Raw genomic sequence first — 21,918 nt, 5'->3', positions numbered from 1 at the left:
AGGCTGATATACCATTTGTAATTGGGTGTCTCGACAACTGAGGAGCTTGTAAAGAGCAACAGGTACTTTCAGTTATGGCAAATTCCCTGACAATAAGGTATTGGTAAACAAGGGGAACGTGGTATTTATCTCGGGCACAATGACAAAGGCAGTAATGACACAAGTGAACAGCATTGTACCACATGTACGTGTATGCTTATTGAGCAAGAGAAGTGTTATAATGCAGCAGCACACATTGCTTTAATGTGATGTAAATGGGGTGAAACTAGCCAGATAGACAAAAATTCGTATATATGCTGCCCAAAAGTGAGCCATTCATATTGGATGACTGGAAATTATTGAGCACAAGTTGTCTACCTCACGCCAGCATTAACTCACTATATCGTGTATGGCGCTCTTTGGCCAGAACTGGCCCTTTCACCATTAAAACCCTATCAGTCATCACTCAAATTTGCCTCATGCATTCACATGTGAATTGGTGCTTCTGTAAAGCTGCAACTCCTGCACCGAAATTAGTTGGAACAGTCCTAGCTTCCATTGTTCTCTCTCATTCAAGAATCCAGCTGTTCTTATCCCTTATAGAGTTAAACCTAGATATGACTTAGTTAAAATTGGCAATTTCCTTCGTTATATCGAAAGTTCTTTGTATTGAAATTCAACCTTTTATGCAAATAGTCGCAGACACTCAAAGGGGCCACAGAATTTTCCGAATTATCGGGCAGTCAAAAAAAGCAAATTTGAATGAGAAAACAATTCATTCTGAGAAATTTGGGAGTCGGCGACGAATGAAGTGCACTCCGCGCCCGCAGCTGATAGCGTCACCCGCACTGAGACGATGCTGTCATGAAAGGCACTGGCACTGGGGTGCGAATGCTTCATCTGCCTCGCGCTCCAATGGGTCGCTGAAACTAGAGATGATGCAACTTCCAATGTTAAACGCGCAGTAGGACAGCTTACATGATGCCATGCCATCTCGACACACCCACTGCTTGCACACGAGGCAGATTACCTCTAAAGCAGGGTGTGTGGAAGCATATGCGCTGAGCCATGTGAAGCCATGGCCCGGGCGCATGCCAGAAATCGCAATGCGCGCCAACTTGCCACCCCCCTCTCCCTGCCCCTCTCGCACACTTGATTGCGTTACCGTAAGCTCAAACCCCCTCTTTCCCTTTGTTGGCGTGAAGGTGGCACTCGAGAAGCCATCTTTCTTGCCTCACCCTCTCACACTTTCACTCGCACCTAAAGCACAAAGTGCATGGTGCACGATAGGATCTTATTGCACTTGTACTTTATACAGAACGTGATGCAACTCCACTTCGGTGGTGGCTCTTGTTGTGCCGCATGCTATTAAGAAGTGTGGTTGCAAGCAGCCGCTTGTTATTCAACCATTTGACCATCTACATCCATGGAAGTTTGCATTTATTGTCCCGGCATTCCCTTGCGGTGGAAGCGAAATTTCGTTATATTAAAATCTCCTACAAACACATTTCGTTCAATTGAGGTTTTAAATACATTGCGTTCTATGGACAAGAGCTTATGAAAAGTTAAATACTTCGCTATATCGAGAATTTTGTTATATTGACGTTTATGTTGAGGTTTAACTGTATAAGAAGTTGAATATCCATAAATTTAGAATAGCAAATTGTCTAATCAAATTGAATTGCTAAGACTACTTAAGACTTCATATTTGAAATTTGAATACTCTCACACCTGCTGCTGTAGATCTTGGTGTTGAGCATGGCTCATGTGAAGTCTATGCCTGCTTACATGGGCCTACATGTCGGTTTGAGCAGTGTAGTTTTTTTTGACAACTCAAAGGGACACCAAAGATTAGAATTGTTATGCTGTATTGGTAAATTACACTTCTGGAGTAGTATTACTTGAGTAGTCTTCGTAGGCCAGACAAGAAGCAAGAATGAGACTGGCTTGAAGTTCCTGTGCTGGCACCTCGTGACATCAGGAAATTTGAACATGCTTGCTGAGAATTGTTAGCTTACTGGTGCACACAACGATTACATTGTGCTAGGAACCAAAGACTCAACCTAGTGAGTTTGAAATCTATACCATAATGACAGACCGAATTGCACATGAAATTCAAAAAGGGAAACCTTCCATTATATTGCTAATAACCAACCTTTATCCTCTGAACTTTCACAAATCGAGTCCTAAAAAAACTTGGCTTACTAAACTGTTGCCAACTCTTAATGCAGCTTTGCCAAGAGTGCTCCATTGGTAGTCTTTTGCTCTATGGAGTGGCACCATGGCTTGTGCAAAATGTATGTTTTTGTTACACTTCTAGCTGCAAAACATCCACACCAAGTACACTTTTAGTGCACTGTAGAAACATGGTTTTTGGATAGATAACAAATTCCTAGACCACTGGCGCAAGAAAATCCATGAGCAAGGATCGTAATAGCTTGCTTGTTCAAACACTGAGATGTCATTCTTCTAAATCCCCGTTTAGATCTTAATCATCTCTTGTGATTAGGGTAAGCACACGTGGCTAAGTCTGACAGAGGCCCAGGCTCCTGTGAATTTTCCTTAATGCTCAGTCAGGTGACATTTGGAGTTGAGTACAACAGTTAATAATGGTGCTCATCTTGCCTGTGCTGATTTCTGTATGCGTGCATGCTTATGCCATCTGTACATGTAGCACTTCAGAATAAATATGTAGAACAAACTCCTAAATGCATTCATTTCCATGTTTGTCAGTGTATGCATGAGGCCTGAATCATTCCAATGTGCAATTCAGGCTTGTATCCCAAGAGTACTAGGTCCACACCATGATTACCCTAACTGGCTGATCTGTGAGGCCACATATTTGCTTTCATGTAATTGTATGTAAAAGGTCTTTCCATTCTCTTTTAGAGGAATAGCAAAGTGAGCATGTTTGTACAGATTTATAATTATCATTGTAAAAAAAACTGACAGTGAGACAGGTGCAACAAGAACAAAATGAGGTTATTGTCATACCTGTGTCACAAATGTAGTTTTTTTTGTACTGTTAAATTTTTCTCTCTACTCCCATTTCAATCATTGCAGTATTTGGTTCATTAGGTTAATAGCCTTCTATTTTTCCTTAACTTGCTGCGGTTGCTCAGTGGCTATGATGTTCTGCTGTTGAGCACCAAATCGTGGCTTTGGTTGCTGGTCACAGCAAATAATTTTGATGGGGGCAAAATGCACATATTTGTGTACTGCTATTTAGGTGGATGTTAAAGAACCTCAGGTGGTGGTCAAAATTAATCTAGAGCCCTTCACTATGGTGTCCCCATTCAAAAACACTTCTTCATTGTAAGAAGTTGCATTGTATAAATAAATCCTATGTTGTACACTCTGCATTTTCAGGACATAAACTTAATTTTTTATTTTCTTATTTGACATGTCAACCCAGGTCACTGCTGGCTCAGTCTTTCGACGTTGTAGAGGAGGTGAACCTGTTGGACAGCAGAGATCCTGCCAATCTTGCCCTGCTCAATCGGCCAGAACTGGGTGTCACATTCACCAAGCTGCACTGTTGGCGGCTGGTGCAGTTCAAGAAATGTGTCTTTATGGATTCGGACACTTTGGTGAGCTGATAGGGTTCTCCTGCACAAATAATTACCCACTGTGGAGGCTGAGTGGCTAAGGCATTTGTTGCTAAGCACAGGGTTGGTGGTCTTTGTCTGCAGTGGCCACATTCCAAGGTAGAAGGTAAAAGTGCTAATGTACGAAGCATGGAAGCATATTAAAGAACTCCAGGTGGTTGAAATGGCTCCAGAGCCTTTTACTAATGCATCTGTCAGCCGCTGTGTTGCTTTGATATGTTAAATACCATCAACTAATGCGTGTTTGGTTGTGACAAAGCAGTTAGTTTTTGTGCTGCTTTGATAGCTACTTTGCTGCAGAAGTAGCATTTCCCTTGTGGCACGTTTAATGTAAAAGTTGAATGCCAGATGTAAAGCACACTGCATTTGATCAGGGCTGCACCTGTATTTTGCAAAAGTATGTGTATGCAAAATATTAACAGCAGCAAATATGCCTTTTGGGATGTGCATTCTCATTAGCACATTTTGCTGCTTTGAGTTTCAATAGCTCTGAAGGCAATTTTTTGTTGCAGCTTAATGTTTGTCCTAAATAGCATGAGCATTATTTCAGTGATTGTTTTGTGTGGAACCTACCTTGAATTTGTGGGCAGCCTTTTCTGAATACAATGTGCTGTTTTTCTGTCCAGGTTCTCCAAAACTGCGATGAGCTGTTTTCCAAAGAGGAGATCTCTGCTGTCCCAGATGTTGGCTGGCCCGACTGCTTCAACTCTGGTGTTTTTGTTTTTGTCCCCTCGGAGACCACGTACAATGCCCTCATCCAGTTTGCTGGGGAACATGGCAGCTTTGATGGCAAGTCTGCTTTTTCCGGAATTATGTTACGTTTTGTCTTGGGGGTTGGGGGGTCTCAAGTGCTCTTGGCGACAATGTAACAGCACACAGTAGAGCAAACAAAAAAGGCATTTGCAGCAGCTTCTCTACAATAAGCCGGCAAGCTGAAGTACAACAAATGTCCCATATCAATGGGACATGTTGAGGAATCTAAATTCTGCTCGCCATGCAACAATAGAGAGCAAATAATTTTTGCCCATGACGGGACGCCAATGCCCAAGTCATTTGAGAGACCAAGGTGCATTCAGTCATTTGGTAAGACCATTCGTTTGAGGATGAAAGCCGGTGGTGACTTTGTGTTTGGTGGAACATGAGTGGAGGTCATCGATGACACGGGACAAGTAAGGACCGCAATCTGTGAGCAGCTTAGGAGCTCCATGATGCAGAATCTCTTCGTGGAGAAGGAAGTCGGCAATATCGGTAACACCGCTGGTTGGGAAGTGTGCATGCAATAGCATAACGCTTGGAATAGTCTGTCAGGACAGCGGCCGATTTGTTTCCTGATGCTGATGTAGGGAAAGATCCAAGCAGGTCGAGGCTGACGTGGAAGAGTGGCTCTACTGGGACATCGATAGGCTGAAGGCTGGCAGGAAGCCCTGAGCACTATGTAAGGTAAACATCCAGAGCCACTCATCAGAGGCCTCTGGGCTGATACAGTTGATGGAATGTAACGCTGGATCACGCTGCTGTTCATTGCCGAAATGAAAAAAACTGTGGGGTTCTCCTCCCGTGCTCTTGGAACAAAGGAACACAGTAGTGCAAACAATCACAAGGGCGTTTATTGCACCTTTCATAGATCAATGCCTGCTAGCCGAGTTGCTATCCACAAAACATGCCGATGGGCGCGCGACAAATCTAGGAAGTCCGACTGACCGCGACCGGATAGCGAGCGAATCGCCCCATGCTGGGTCCCAACGCCTGGTCGTTCGCGCGTTCAATGGTGTGTTCGAAGACGGCCACGCGAGACAGTCTCGCAGAAGCATGGATCGGCGCCCACGCAGGACGTTCGCAGCGCTCCCCGGCCCGCTGCCCAAGAGAGACTAGAGACCCTTATCTTTCCCGCACCCCCAAGTAACCCTGCCGTGAGGCGGCGCTAGCAGCGCAACACTCGCGCCATCTCTTGCACTGTGCCTCAACCACTCCGACCGCCGCTGGCGCCAGGCCACGCGGCGACGCCGCACTGCAGAAGACAGGAGCCATGCGGGAAAACAAGATATCAGGGGACGCGTGAGAGTCGCGCATCCCCACATCCCCCCAACCTCAGATCACTACATATTCCGGCGAAACATGTCACTCGGTCTAACATCAACGCGTGCTTCGCGAAAAAGGTAGCACACGCAACAGTGGGCGTGCCGAAGAAATGTCCACACGCCGTCCATAGCATGCGAGCCGACATTGTCCCTGGGTACACCGCTGGTGTCCGCCGGTCACAGCAGCAGCTTTGCAGACTCGGCGGCACGATTCCAGGCCAGGACTCGGGAAACGACGACGCAGTAGTTGGTACGAGCAAGCGTCACTCGCGCCGACGTGCCCTGCTGGCAAGAGCGGCCGTAGCTGTCGTTGACCGCCGGCTCTTTTGTCCGCCGTCGAGGGTTGTGAGCTGGATACAGGAGGCCGCCGAAGTCGCTGCACTGCACCGGCCACAGCATCACCATTGCCTGGGGTGGCTCGATCCTAGTCCGGGGCAGCAGTGCAGACGATGTGCAGGTGACAGCAAACCAGGCGTGACTCCACTCGCGCTGCGTACACTCAACACACTCGGCAAACACTAACGTAGTGCAAGGGAGACGAAGTCTGCATGTGCATCGCCCACATGGTACGCTGTTCAACTCGGCTAGCAAAAGATTGGGCAGCTACTCAGATGCTAAGTTCACGTTAACGAAGCTCGCTTTCTTGAGTCGAACGAGTAATTTCAATTTGTGCGAGGCTAACTAGAATGAGGGAAACAAAGTGCAACACCTCAATGCCACGGTCCACCAGGTTGTCCCTCCACGTGCAACAGGCAGCTTCGTAAAGCCTTAGGCCTAAAACGTCGCTACCCTGACAACAACCGACATCCAAAAAACAACACCCAGAATGGGCGCAAAACAGGCAGCCGCGAGGAGATGTCAGCTCTGTTAGGTGGTCCTGCCCCGCTCGGTGCACACAGCATCCGAGTTGACGGCGCCCACCGTCCCAGGCGGTGTCGGAACGCCCGGTGCCAGGCCACAATACCAGTCGGCCCGTAGTGGCACCCGTGGCCCGTGGCCACCCGGCTCCCAGAGCCGCGACTTCATCAGGGTCAGAGATAGAAGCTATTTACATAAGAAATTTGGACCATCCACGAGGCTTCCATACTCACTCGCTTCAGGCTTGTTAATGCTCCGCGGGCCCTAAGCCTCGCTCTCCCAGGATGCAGACCACGTGGCTCTCGTACTGACAAATGTCATTAAAAAAAAATACTTACGAAAAGGCTTAGCACGTTGACATGTTCAAACACACTACAGCCACCATCACCTCGCTCAAGAAAGCATGCCACCAACACTAGCGATCAAAATCCATGCTATCCTACGCTTTGGTTCAAACGAAGGTCTCGAACGAAGCAAAGCTGTTAAATCTATCGTCCGATGCCCCAAGAGCCCCCTGTTGGGCGCCAGATGTGGGGTTCTCCTCCCGTGCTCTTGGGACAAAGGAACGACAACACAGTAGGGTAAACAATCACAAGGGCATTTATTGCACCTTTCATAGATCAATGCCTGCTAGCCGAGTTGCTATCCACGAAACATGCCGATGGGTGCGTGACAAATCTAGGAAGTCCGACTTACTGCGACCAGATAGCGAGCGAATATGTTCGCCCCATGCTGGATCCCAGCGCCTGGTCGTTCGCGTGTACGGTGGCGGGTTCGAAGGCGGCCACGCAAGACGGTCTCGCAGAAGCATGGATCGGCGCCCACGCGGGATGTCCACAGCGCTCCCCGGCCCGCTGCCCAAGAGAGACCGAGACCCTTATCTTTCCTGCACACCCAAGTAACCTTGCCATGAGGCGGCGCTGGCAGCGCAACACTCGCGCCATCTCTCGCACTGCGCCTCAACCGCTCCGACCGCCGCGGGCGCCAGGCCACGCCAGGCCATGCCAGGCATGGCTCCTGTAAGGAGCCATGCGGGAAAACAAAATATCAGGGGACGCGTGAGTCACGCATCTCCACAACTCAGATAGAAAAAACACAGGCATCGGTGTCAGGGTATGTGTTGTCAGGTGGATCAACAGGATATTGGGACAGGCAGTCCGCGTCCTGATGTAATTGGCCAGACTTCTGCATGAGAAAGGACGATTACTCTTTAAGGGCGAAGCCCAGCTTCCAATACGGCATGTAGGATCTTTCAGCAAGGAAGCCAAGCAGAGTGCATGGTTGTCAGTCACTAGCTTGAATGGACAGCCAAAGAGGTACAGCCGAAATTTAGAGATCAGCCAAACAAAGGCAAGGCATTCATGCTCTGTAATTGAGTAATTGTGCTCTGGGGCAGAGAGCAGGTGGCTACCATACACCATAACGTAGTTACGACCATGCTGGAGCTGGGCAAGGACTGCTCCGATTCTGTATTGTGATGGGCGCACACCCATTTCCTCCCCCGTACTTGCATTGTCCCATTTGCACATTGCGGACACGTTGAGAGCCGCACGGGAAACAGGTACTATGTGCCCTCTCATTGTCCTTCGCTCTCATGACGCACATAACCTCCCCCTCTCCCCCAGCTGCTTGTGGGAAAAGGAACGGTATCCAACGGGCGAGAGGGACATTCCCCTCGCAAAAGGTACCTAAAAAGGTATGAGCGCACATCGTGGGAGACCCTCTCTCTGGCGCCCAACTCTAACTTGCCAGGTTACCTGCTGTAACCTGCGAGTGACCTCGTTTGCTTGGCTATCCCACGCAGCGAGGCAAGCCTATTTATTACTTATTATAGAGTGGGCTTCCCTCTGTCAGTGTCCCTTATCGTTTCTAGCAATAAACTTTGTTAATGTTGGCACCACTTTTTGTCTCATTTGTTAGAACACGATGTAGCTGTGATCACACATTCTACGGGTTGGGAGTACCATGGAACGACTGTGTGGCTAGATCTGGAGCTTGCCTTCAGCCCTAGCTGCACACAGAGCGCAGCACCACAGTATCCGCTGTCTGTCCGAACTTCCGTTGGAGCAGATGGGTTGAAGTGCGCCAACAAAGAAGTCGTCAGAAGGTGCGTAAGCGCAGAAAATGCATGAACTTCTCCATGGCCCCACAAGAAAGGCGTTTCTTTCTTGAAAAGTTTGTTGAGTGGATGGGCAATGTCAGCGAAATTTTTGACAGAGCGACGGAGATAAGAACACAAGCCAATGAAGGAGTGAATGTCTTTGGTAGAGGAAATTACAGGGAAATTCTTCACGGTGCAAGTTTTTTCTAGCTCAGGTTGCATTCCTTCACCGTTAACAAGGTGACCGAGCACTGTTATTTCGCGGCGACAAAAATCGCACTTGGATGAGTTCAGCTGAAAACATGAGCTGAAGATCAGTTGGCACTGCGCAACACTTGGAGAATGGCCGACAGGCACTGAATATGAATGGCAAATATAGTTGAAGAATGTCATCCAGGTAACACAAGCAGGTCGACCATTTGAAGCCTCAAAGGAGTGAATCCACCATACACTCAAATGTGGTTGGAACATTGCATAGACTGAAGGGCATAACCTTAAGTTGTTTTAGCCTGTCAGGTGTTACAAATGCAGTCTTCTCACATTCCATAGGATCTGCAGCAACCTGCCAATAGCCACACCTCAGGTCGATTGACGAAAACTAACTTGCTCCTTGGAGGCAGTCGAGGGCATCATCTATGCGAGGCAGTGGATATATGTCCTTAGTGATCTTGTTCAGTTGTCTGTAATCGACACAGAAATGCCAGGTGCCATCTTTTTTCTTGACGAGCACAACTGGAAATTCCCTTGGGCTACTCGAAGGTTCTGTCTTTTTTCGCCATCCTGTCGACTTTTTGTGCAATCGCTTGTTCAGTAGCAGAAATGCAATACGGATGACGGTGGAGAGAATGTGCAGAAGGAGAGGGTGTCAAAAGAATATAAGTAGTAGGTTGGGGCAGCAATCGCATGAACTTTAAACAGTTGCACAGGCCTAGCAGCAAGTCTCTTTGAAGGACACTGGCACCACAGTTGACGAGGGCCGAATGTTTGGACAAAAGGTCATTGCCCAAGACCACGTTGTATGGGCATTGCTCGAGCACAAGAAATGGTGCAGTACATGTTCATGATGTGGGCAGTACATGTTCCAGCAACGGTAGGTGTGCTTCCATCGGCTACACTTACTATACGTTGCATGGCAGCTGTCAGGACTTTTATCTTCTCACGAAGACTAGCGCTCATCAGAGATTTGTGCACCGGTGTCAATAAGGGCCGTAACAGTAACGCCGTCGACTTGGACTTCGAGCAAATTCGAGCAGGTAGGGACAGTCAGACATGGATTTCAAAGCTGGGTCAAGAATGCAGCGTCACCTCCGGGCGCTGCACTTGTTAGTTTCCAGATATGTAGCGTCCAGGGTTGGCAGGCAACGGAGAAATGGCGGGCTTGCAGCGAAGAGAATCAGCGGTCTCACGGTGTTCCTGACCTGCTATACACATTTGTGCGAGTGTCGACATAAGGCATGCAATCACCAGAGAGCACAACAATGTTGTATAGGAATAGCCCTCAGGACGAGGGTTTTGGGTGCTCCACCCACTCGGTGACATCTGATGGTTCCAGCAGTGCTTGCGCATTATGCCCAACTTGAGAGCATGCAAAACATATTGGGTGATCATTCGGCATTCTCCGCTCAGCGGGATTGCAGTATTGCGAGTAAAAAGGCTGATTCCTCGGTGCGACTGGTGGAATGTTCACGGTGCAGATGCGAGAGTCCCAAATTAGTGACCTCCTGTTGAACCACGACTCGAATCAAGAAAACCATGGGCTGTCTTGCAGTTGACATCGGGTACAAGAGGGGCTGGTGACATTTCTTTTATTTCACGATGAACGATATATGTCAGTGTCCAAAGCAGGCAATTGTAAAGTTGGCAGTTCTTTGCATGATGACGATGCAGCAGTATTGGGGAGCCTGGTGAATTACTGGGTGATACGGTGGTATTTTGCTTGTTAAAATCGCTGACACTTTCACAATAGCATCAACGGTAGCACAGTTCGTGAATACCAAGAGGTTGAGTGCGTCATCGGCAATACCTTTGAGTATGTGCCTGATCTTGTCCACTTTGGTCATGTTACCGTCAACTTTATGGCAAAGCACTAAAATATCCTGAACACACACAATGTATGCTTCAATAGGTGACATTGGCCATATCTGGCCCTTGCGCCACTAAACCACACACATCAATAGGTGACCGTGCGAGAGCAAAGTTCTTTTTTAGCGGCTGGCTGACGACCCAAGGGCTTGCTAAATAAGTCATTCAGTTTATCTTTGCATAGGTCCCAGCTGGTGACATCGTGCTCTTGCATCCCCTACCAGACGCGTGCGGTTATCTTAAGATGAAATAGCACATTTGCAAGCATAAGTGTATTGTCCCACCTGTTCTCTTTGCTGACACGCTCATACCATGATATCCAATCCTCAACGTCCACATCACCTGTGCCACAGAGATGCCTGGATCTTTTTTCAACGATAAAATGAGGGATGGCAGGGATGGTCGCTGCGAGGTAGGTTCCGGCACGGTGGGTGCTTCAGTGGCCATCACCAAGGGAACAATGCGGTCGTGCTTGGGTGATGGTGATGAACAGGCAACGTACCCAGCACATCCACCAGAAATGTTGCACAAAAAATGTAGATTTACAAATATTTACAAGTAAGGCAAGCAGCACAGGCATAACAGCAGTCAAGATGGTAAGAAACAACTTCTACCTCTTCATTAGTGCTGGCCTAATACTGCAGACTATCTCGTGGCAATATCATGATAGGATGGATTTTTAATAAATTCGACACCAGGCAATGTGCTGCTCCAGTCGGTGATCAAGGAAACAAATGTAGCGATACCACCTCAACATTGTTGTGCTCCTTGGCGAGTCAATCTGAAGCTTTTAAGTGGCAGTGAGCTTGTTTCAGTGAATACAGACAAATGTAGCCAACAACATGACAGGGCCTAGCACATGCACACAAGTGAACACTTTGACTTGCTCTTTCAATAACCTGAGGCATGTTCAACATGTATTGCTCTGCCAAGCACTTGCCCATCCCAGCTGCGAAAGTGACACCGGCTTGGTATATTAGAATCTGTATGAACTATATGGGAAGAAATGCATAAAGATACTGCAGTCTACATGTTATACTCTTTGGTACTAAGTCAACTTCTTTGTTACCTAGTCATATGCCCTCGCTATACCAGAACAGTGAAAGCAAAATAGCAAAATAGGGGGATGGCAGAGCTGTTGAGAGAAAACTAATGATGGGAAAGCCAGTGCCCCTCCTCACCACCTTCTTCCATTGGGTTGCTGATTGTGTTCACTTGTTTAACTGTAACTCTACTTCCTGCACACTCCGATTGAGTGTAACAAGCTGTGGCTGTTGGCATTCAAGAATGGCACTGCAATAACTGCTGCAAAGAGGGGTCACGGGCAGCAAGTGACATGCAAGCTCCACTGAGGCATTGCTTTGGTGGCCCCAAAAGAGCCCGTTCAAAGAATGTTGTAGCAACCTCTCAGCTTGAGAAATCCAGAAGAAATGCTGGGGTGCGATTGCCACAAGAATCTCGCCATGTACTTCTCACTGGCTTGCATAAGAAACCCCATGTCTAGCAGCATTGCTTGCTTTACACGAAGCTTGCCGAGATCCTTCTCCAGGGCATCCTCCACGTAGTGCAGCGGCAGGCCCCTCGCAAGAACGAAGCCCCAGAGGGACAAAATCATCTGCAAGGCCAATGTTGAGGCAGGCCAACGTTGAGGCAGCCTGCCCTACCATGTCATTGCTGCTGTCATCACCATCACTGTTGCAATTGCTATCCAATGCAAGCACGTTCACAATGATCACCTCATCTGTTAGAAGTTTCTATGTTTCTAATGCGTCGTTCGTATCTAGGAACACCTAGAGTCCTGAAGCATCCTTGTTGACTGCAAACCAAAGTTCAGGCATCACTTCGTCGGTAGGAGCTTCACAGGCTTAATTTAAATCGCTGCTGCCTTGAACAAAGCTCGCTTTCTTCCTGAAATAGTTCCGCACCGCAGAAGTGCTTACTTCGGACCACGCACAAAATATAAACTGCACTGCCATCAATAGATTGATCAAGTCTAGTTGCTCCCTGCTTGTCCGCGTGGCCATGTCCATAAAGACTTCTTCAGAATGCGGCATTGGTACATGACCTTAAATTGGCGATCATGCTGGCGTCCATTGGCTGCAAGCCTGCTGTCATGTCCGACGGCAGGAAGAAAAAATTTCAACACTTGAGTGCTTAGGCATGGAGTGGTGGGCACTACCATTAGTGCCTAAAATGAGCGCCACTTTCCTCTTAGCGCATTGAGTATGTTGACTTGATATGCGTGAGAAGAATCACTTGCGAAAAAGTGCTCACGTCATCCATGCCTTGCAGTTGTGATGTATCCTGTTAGCACCACGGAAGCTGCAGGGATTTTATTTCCCAACGGCAAATGCAGGACACTTGTCACTCCCATCCATGATGGCACCCAAAAAGCTGTGAGGCACAGCTTGCTTTTTTGACACCTTACATGTGTCTCCATTGGGTGCATGAATCTTGGACAGTAACATCTGTAAGAGCATTTGTTTCGTCACCATTACATATATGCATTGGTGTCAATGTAGTTCTCGAGGATCCGGGGCAGCGTTTTTTCCACCCACTTCTGCTTTGCCTCTACGTCAAGTGAAGCTCCCTAGCTGGCGACTGCTTTGTAAACAATGCCATGCCTCTTTGAGTGCTGTACCCAGCCGCTACCTGGCTGGAAGTCCACATTGTTGATAAGGAGGGCAAACTGCTTTGCCTTTGTGGCCAGAATTGGTCTGATGGGCAAGTCCATGGCATGGGAACTGTGAAACCACTCGTAGAGGGCCTCTTCCACCTCCTTATAGGACCTTGTTGAACGTCTTTGCGACCGTTGTCTACCAAGCAGTTTTCTTTGTCGAACTTCTCTGCCGAGCTTCGGCAGAGACCCGCTAAAACCTTAAAAGAGTCAATAAAGTTTTCCATTCCATTCTCTGCGGAGCGGATGAATGTCAAGGCTGTTGTTGGCTGCGATAGTCCATACTTCACCAAGTTGTCACTTTTTTGTCTTTGTAGTTTTTCATGATACTGCACTTGGTTTCCAAGTCTATAGCAGTGCGCTTTCTTTTTCACCGGTGACGTTGTGCATTGTTGATCAGTGGGTGGACCAACCAGCTTGTTTCGGCGACGAGTAAAATGAGGCAGAGAAACAATGTGGCCGGGAATGATTCCGATGCAGTGAACAAATACGAGCATGAGTGACATAATCTACTGGTTAGAACTGTGCAGTATAGTGGCCAGCGAGCAATCTAGCAGCACTGTCAGCGCAGTTAGCATGGTCCATTCGTGTTTTGGAGGCTAGCATAGCTTAGAGCCGTGGGCGCAGGCCGCTTATGTTTGGAAGGATGGAGGGGTGACTGGAGAGAGGCGCGTGAGGCTGGCAATGCAAAGAAGACTTAAAAACAGGTTCTATTGTAAGTGTGTGTGGCAGCTGTTGGCGCTGCAGGTGAGGGTGAAGCCGCTCGAATTTCTTTTTCTTTTCAAGGATTTCACATTCCATTACCTTTCGGCATGGACACCCACCAGCCAGACTTCATTGTTATAACCATTGTGGCATAGGGGCATTGTAGTAAGTGGGTCATTTCACCATATAAAACATACAAAAGTTGATGGTGCAGCAGCTTCTCATTGTTGTAACCAATATTCTTAATACCGATATCATTATAAGTGGGTTCAACTGTATGATGAGATCTTCTTACCAATCATGTGATCAACTTGTCTATACAAATCCTCGTTGGCATGCATGCTCTTAACAGAAACCACTGAAAGAAGGTACAAATACTAGTAGCACACACAGGTATGCTTTGCAAGAAGTGATGCTTTTTTTTCATAAGCCCTTGTTCACATCCATCACCATATGCATTTTGAGTATTTCTGTGTGCTTGTTAGACCTCTTGGGCCTTTCATCCTTTTCTTGTTCTGTTTTTCTGGGTCCCAACAACTGCTCTTGCAGCAAATAAATGCATTAGGAACTAGTCTAATCAGGCACTCTTCCCTGAACATAGCATAGTTGGGTAAACGTCTTGTCAACGTCACAGCTACTGTTAGCAATGCAGGGTAACATCACCGCTGCATTTGCTTTCTTCTGCATTACTGCCATTTAAATATATGCCATGTGTGGCAAATGTGATGTGATGCATCATTGCCTTATTAATGTAAATGTGGCTACTAAAAAAGCAACAAGCTTTCTTTCACTCAAGGCTGACAGGCACTGAATAACTTATACCTGTGCCGGTTTTAGCCTGGGTGTTCAGCTAAAAGTATGCATATACAATGTTTATAGTATATGCACAATGTATCTTCACCACTTGCTCTCACAAGGTGGGCAGCATTCATTAGTTTCATAACATATGCATTTATTGTCCTTTACGAAAGGGCAAACTTCAAGGAGAAATCATGTTAAACTGTTTCTATAAAACTTGTTCATGGTGCAAAAATTGGGAATTATTGGGCTTTATGGTGAAAACAAAAGGATCCTAGATATATATTGGGCAGTGCTACTGTATATTCTCAGTACAGTAAATTGCACTCATCATAATTCAACGATACTGTTGCAATATAGAATAAGACGACCTGTGTTCATTTAGGTAAAGCTCGTGAGCAACGGAACTTGGAAATTATGGTTAAATTTATCTCGTGATTGCGTCATCATGCGTGCTTCTAAATGTGACTGTGAATTCGTACATGTTTGCATATTACGAGATGGTAAAAATGGGAATGCTAATGCAAGCTTTTCTTGTATGAAGATTCATTTCTTGAGTGCTTTATATAACAAAGCACTAAGTGAGTTTCAATGATTTACTGATCAGCGGCTTACCCTTTGCCTTTGTTACTCTAAATTGGTACTCTTGCTGCTGTTTAAAAGCATAATTTTCTGTGTAATAGTTCATTACAGCTCAATTAAACATATCTTTAAGCTTACCAGTTACAACCCTTGTGCTCCTGACCCAAAGTTCTGGATTTGTATGTGAAGTCCAGTAAATGAAGTCATCATTGTTAGTTACAATCTTGTGCTTCTTTGCATTTTAGGTGGGGATCAAGGCCTGCTGAATCTGTACTTTCATGACTGGGCAACAAAGGACATCACCAAACATCTTTCCTTTATTTATAACATGAACTCAAATGTGTCCTACACCTACTTGCCTGCATACAAACAGTGAGTACATCTTTTGCACATTTTATTGCAGCAACACTACTAGAATGCATGGTAAAACATACAGGGTCTTCCATATTTGGCTGCTAGACTTAAATTCCTGTCCACAAACTATTTGTCTAATCGAGGGCAAACATTGCTCACAGGGTAGGATATTGTAGTCTAAGTTGTTTGAGATGTATTTAAACATCGGTACTTGCCTGCATTTTGTAGAATGAAGCAGAAACTGCTTTTGGCTACGAGCACAGATTTTGCAGATGGGAGCCAAGCTGCCGATCCGACAGGTTGCACTGTCTGCGTTCATTTCCACGGGCAGACGAACTGAGTCTCTGAAGCAAGCACGCTTCTCTCCTATCTCTGAGCCGAGAAGTTGTTTCCCTCGCCGTCCGCGAGATGGTGACTGATTTCAGCGCACTGAGTCGGAACGAAACAGACATTTGCCGCAACTGTCGTGGACGAAACCGTGGTCACTATCGACGCGATCATGTATGGCAACTACAGTCATGAAGGCATGCAGCCAACGTGGTGCTGTGTGCAGTGGTAAATGCAAGAATAAAGGCATTAGAGGCACAACTAGGCACGATGCGTTCTGGCGTGGCTGTCATTCACATATAATTTCTTCTGATGACTATGGTGATGCGGACTCCGCCGCTTCGTCTCAGTGGGTGCTCGCACCATTTTTGCTGTTTTACATCGCACGTTTGCGGTGCTAGGGCACCTGCCGAGCTTAGTGTTGTTCGAATCAACCGATCTGCGGCCAAATACATCCGAATTAACGAGTTTCACTTCATTAAATAATGCATATGCCTGCTCGGACTAATGGACAAGTCCGAATTATCAGATTTTCCGAATTAACGAGAGTCGTATTAGCTAGGTTTTACTGTATGCATTGAACAGTTTACAGCATAGCCCCCATATGGAGGGATTTCTCTTTTTCTGGTTGCTAAGTAATGTTTTGACCAGGTGCGACACCAGGGTATTTTAATCAGACTTCATGTGTAGTCATGTCATAAAGTTCATGCATCTTATTTCGCATTTTAGATGAGATGAGAAATTTAGCTGTGCGCAGAACTAAGACAGTACAGTGAAAAAAATGCTGCATTCTGTAAACAAACTTTATTTTGTAGGCCTGCCGCATTTATGAAATACCAACCAATACAGACATTTATGGCCTTATAAATGGCCGTCTCCATAATAGTCTATGTGAATACAGTTCATATACATAATGCAAGTATTTGCTAAGGTTTAGGATGCAGTTAAACAACTATGCATTTATTTGGCTTCTCCAGAATTTATGCATTGACATTGTGACCTCACTGTCGTTCGCAATTTTAACAACACATCACTTGTTCATTACTGTTAATGCCCATTGAGTTCTTTCAGATAGTTAAACACAAATCCCGCTTACATTTTGAACGAGAAGAAAAGGAGTTAACTGAGAAGCCCAATTTATTTTATTAATCTCATCATGAGAAGCCAACAAACAGACACCAAGGAAAACATAGGGGGAATTACTTGTACTTATTAATTGACTTAAAGAAGTGATAAATTAATGGAAATGAAAGTGGATGGAAGAACTTTCCACAGGTGGGGAACGATCCCATGTGTTCGCAGTACGCGTGCGATGCTGTAACCACTTGAACTACCGCGGTGCGGTTTCCCCACCTACTTTATCAGGTATTTGTGTTACTACTAGAACTAACCTTGGGAGTGTTAGCCAGCGCTACCACTCAAACCTTGGGCAGCAGATGTGGAACATTGTTCCCCACCTGTTGCAAGTTGTTTATTCATTCACTTTCATTGCCATTAATTAATTTCTTTAATTCAATTAATAAGTACAAGTAATTTCTCCTCTGTTATCCTTGGTGTCTTTGTTTGTTGGCTTCTCATGATAAGACTTACATTTCGACACATCCATATTCATGTCCTGCTCATATGGTTGTATCTGAATTTATGTGGATGCAGCCATGCTTGCACTGTCTTGAATTCTTACTTTGGTGATCAAACATGTAGATCATAAATGTCGTTGCTCATCTTGCATAAACATCTAGATAGCTCACGAGATGCAGGCTGAAGTGAATGACACGCAATATTTCCTGCATTTTTTCACATATAATTTGTGTGCTACACTCAAAGCATGCAGTATCATTGCTTTTCATGCTCACTTTGTTTGCAATGTGGAATTGTACAATTAGGTAGTGCATGTCTTTTTCACACAGGTTTGGCAAGGATGTGAAGATTGTCCACTTCCTGGGCCCTGTGAAGCCATGGCACCACACGTTCAACCTTCTGACGGGCCAGGTGCAGCCACAAGGCAGCAGCCAGCACATGTTTGACCATCTGCAGTTCTGGTGGGAGCTCTTCATGACGAACGTCCAACCCAAGCTGTTCCCAGAATGCGTGAGGGCAACTTCCTTGATGAGCATTTCTGTTTGATATTTTTGGTGTTCTCTGAGCTGCAGCTAGTCTGTTTAGTGCTCGGTAGTTCACTGAAAAATGACAAGGTGCCAGTTGTGTATGGAGTGCAGTTCCCATTGTTACCTGAACTATGACCAATGCCACTGTAGGGGGCCTAGTTTTGAGAAGTGCAATTATAAGCAAATTGGGCTCTTTGTTTAAGCAAATCTTTGAATTTTTTTTCACCCTGATGGTTTTCTTAGAAGACCGATGAACATTTAGGCATCATGTATGTGAATGTGCGTGTTTATATACCAGGTGTTCCTGCGAACACCCAAATTTTTAAATTGCCTGGGGCAGATAGCACAATTCTAGTCCATGAGCTGGTCTACTCAAAGAGGTGCACGAAAAATTGCAATGCATAATTGGGTAGTTAACAGAAATGCACTCATTCTATTTTAACTAATTACGTTATGGCACATATTGCAATTTACAAATTCTAGCCATGTAGATCACAAGGTGGATACACTTGGAACGAATTCTCAGGATGGCACCAGTTTCGAGATTAATTGCCGAACTTTCCGGAGAAATGCATTGGCATTCCATTTGCTTTCTGCTTCAATGCATAAAACTACTGCAAATTTGACGGTGCATATCTTGTGGATTGTGTGGATGACACCATCTACAAGTGGCTATGCCTTGCAGTCTCACCCGCTATAATTTGACAATTGCAATATGTGCCATAAGGTAGATAAAACTTAATTAGTGAGTTTTTGTTAATCAGTTAATTATGAATTATTTTTTCAAATAATGCCCGCCTTTTCGACTAGACCAGCTCATGGACTAACTTGTGCTATCTGCCACAGGCAGTAAAAAAAAAAAGTTTTCGCTGCAACACTTTGTGTACTTGTCATTGTTACTTAAGTCTACCAATGGACAAAGCCCGCTCCCAGAGATGAAATTTGAGCTGAATCCATGCTGTGGCTGGAAACCTGGAGCGAAAATGTTCTCAAAATTCAAATGAGATTGTGCACACTTCACTGATATGCCAGTGTCCCTTTTGTTGACCACTAGAACTGTTTATACAGTGAAAGCTCCAGCAGTGCAGTTATATAACCCAGACATTGTCCCAACAATGCTGCATGATTGAGTACTTGTAATTCTGGCAGTGATTGATCCTGACCATAACAGTCCATGCCTGTGCTCTTCAGCAGTGCATGAAGCTGTTTGCTCTGCTTCTTCGTGTTGCAAGTCCGTATTGCTGCCAAAATCCTTGAAGAAATTAGTGCTTAGTCTCAAGAATTCTTGGGCCATAAAGATGAAATTAGTGCATTGAAAAGCAAGAGATAGTGTACCAATTAAAACTAGAATGAGTAGGTTCAAGAAAGATGAGTAACTGCTGTTGTCACTTGCAACAAACAAATCTTCAGCTTTTGTTACTTTATTTCACTTTCTCCTTTACCACTACCATGAAAATGTTCGTTTACATGATACCTCCATAATAATGCCATAGTAGTGTCAGTCCCTGTAGAAGCTTCCCGTTCTACTTAGCAACTGCAATAAATGCTAGTAAAGCTAACATACTTGAAATCTGAACCCTCTGTTGCTGTGTAGATTTAAAAGTGCTTCTTTGCCCTCTATTATGTGCCTGCACATTTGTTCTAGCTGCTGTCTCAAAGTAAAGTGCTGTGGCATTGTATCTTTACCAGTAGAATACTCTGGTCATGGCCTGCTAGGTACATGTGAACCTGGCTTGTACTGGCTTTAATATTTCACGAGTGCCATTTGTCAACTAGTCGTTGTCGGGCCTGTGACTATGCACTTGTATGAAATTATTTAGCAAGACAATGTACTATGTAGCCTAATGAGCCCTAATCTAGTATGAAACGCTATGTGTTCTTAAAAAAATTTTCAGGCTGGCCTTGCTGGCGAGATGTCCAAGCTGACAATCAAGACTGCAGAAGAGTTGCGGCACATTCACGCTGACCAGGCTGTCTACGGAGGCTCGGAGGCACGCCAGTATGCCTGGGAGCGGGGCCAGATTGACTACATGGGCGAGGATGCATTTGCAAACATCCAGAAAAAGCTGGACTCTGCCATGACAGCAGCAGAACCCACCATTGCCGAGGGGGCTCACCAGGAAAAGAAGGCTGGTGACAAGCAGGCATCAGGCACCAAAACACCGCCATCTTCTAAATCTAAGAAGCAGTCGAAGAAGTGAACACGCTGCATCTGTCTAAATTATAAAGCGGGGGCAAACTTAAACTGAAAAGAGGCACGAGGCGTCAGTATTTTTCCTGGTGTGCAATATTGCTGCATGCGCTGTTAAGCTCATTGATGGCCTTTAAACATCGTCTTTTTTTACATAGTGTAGTTATGTTTACGTTTGTCTGGACTCTGCTTTCTTTTTTTTTTATGCCAAACCACTTGTGACTAATCTTCTCATTTTTTTGAGCTCCAAAGGAGCACTTTTTTGTTTTTGTGTATTTAATGCAAAGGCCCTTATTTTTTCCTTAGTACACCACCAGAATCTGTTGCCATAGAGGTTGTTGCTGTGTACAGGCGATTTTTGCTACTCACACATGTATAGTTTTTTACAAATTTGAGGTTTTTTTCTCACGGAGCTGGCCTTTTGAGCCCAGGTCAACGTGCACTTTTTGCAGCTGGCACCTTTATGGCTGACTTTACTATTGCTTCCTTTTAGGCTGTTGAAATGTGGCAAAATGGAAATATATATTATACTCATGTTCTACAAGTGTTGCCTGTCTTCCTTTTTTCTTTCATAGTTAATAGCTTCAACCACTTCATCAAGATGGCTTCATGTAGCCCACAATTGGGCATCTTCAGGGCAACTCGTGGCTTTTAACAGTCGTTTTCCTCCTGAATGCATTGAAATTCTACAGCAATGAATTACGCTACCCCGCCCCCTCAGAATTTTACTCAAATTTTGCAGGTTGGTTGGCTTTCTAGTGTTTGGGGCTCTGTAAATAGTTGCCAGAAAGACTGTGTTAAGCAATTGTATGCATGACGTGAGCATGTTCGATGACAGCAGTGATACTTACAGTATGGCAGAAATGGCATAATGACTGATTTTGTGTACTTTGGTGAAGGAATATTAGCTTTTTAATTACTATACCTTGGGCTGATCGCAAAGGCAATGCACTCAGAGTTCAGTGCTAGCTGCCATGAGGAAAGGACGGGAATATGGGCTGGTCACGAAGGTGGTGCTGTCTAACACATTTTGTAGCGCTGGATGCCATTGGCATGAGATAAGTATGCAATTCCAAATTATGCAATTGTAGCCTAAAAAAATTGTTTCCTCATGGTTTAAGCTGTTGTGCTGGGAGACCAAGGCTTGATTCCATCATTAGACATAGGATTGTTTTCATTATTAATGAGGCCTGAAATGGAGTCTGGAATCTTTCTACATTTCAGTGCCTGGTACGAGCCAAAGAATACTTCACATGAAAAATTCCTCTGTATGCAGTTATCACTGCGCAAGTACTCTGTGTGCGCACATTGCACTGTGAAATTACTGCTTCATTCACTTCTGAAGCTTATATTGTTCCAGAAAAGATGTGTAGTAAATTGACTGAATCTCCTTATTGCTGGGTGAATGGAGTCATTCAAAAAGAGGGGAGGAAAGAGCTGCAGTGATCGTAGGTGCTAATACAAGTGAACACC

At 45.4% G+C, this 21,918-nt stretch overlaps 1 protein-coding gene across 3 annotated transcripts in view; it reads left to right on the top strand.

The window, feature by feature from the left end:
- The window catches only part of Gyg (glycogenin 1), a 37,588-nt gene extending 16,599 nt beyond the window's left edge, over nt 1-20,989 (top strand). For all 3 annotated transcript variants that reach the window (XM_065435928.2, XM_065435924.2, XM_065435903.2), the window contains exons 3-7: nt 3,395-3,569; nt 4,214-4,376; nt 15,714-15,840; nt 18,057-18,237; nt 20,150-20,989. In XM_065435928.2, the coding sequence (XP_065292000.1) occupies nt 3,395-3,569; nt 4,214-4,376; nt 15,714-15,840; nt 18,057-18,237; nt 20,150-20,455 (952 nt within the window). In that variant the 3' untranslated portion in view covers nt 20,456-20,989. The remainder of the gene's footprint in view (nt 1-3,394; nt 3,570-4,213; nt 4,377-15,713; nt 15,841-18,056; nt 18,238-20,149) is intronic.
- The last annotated feature ends 929 nt before the right edge of the window (nt 20,990-21,918 follow it).

Source organism: Dermacentor albipictus, chromosome 1 (genome assembly GCF_038994185.2).
Source record: "Dermacentor albipictus isolate Rhodes 1998 colony chromosome 1, USDA_Dalb.pri_finalv2, whole genome shotgun sequence".
Classification (NCBI taxonomy): domain Eukaryota; kingdom Metazoa; phylum Arthropoda; class Arachnida; order Ixodida; family Ixodidae; genus Dermacentor; species Dermacentor albipictus.
Note: the sequence above shows the minus strand (reverse complement) of the source record. Positions and strands in the feature narration are given on the sequence as shown.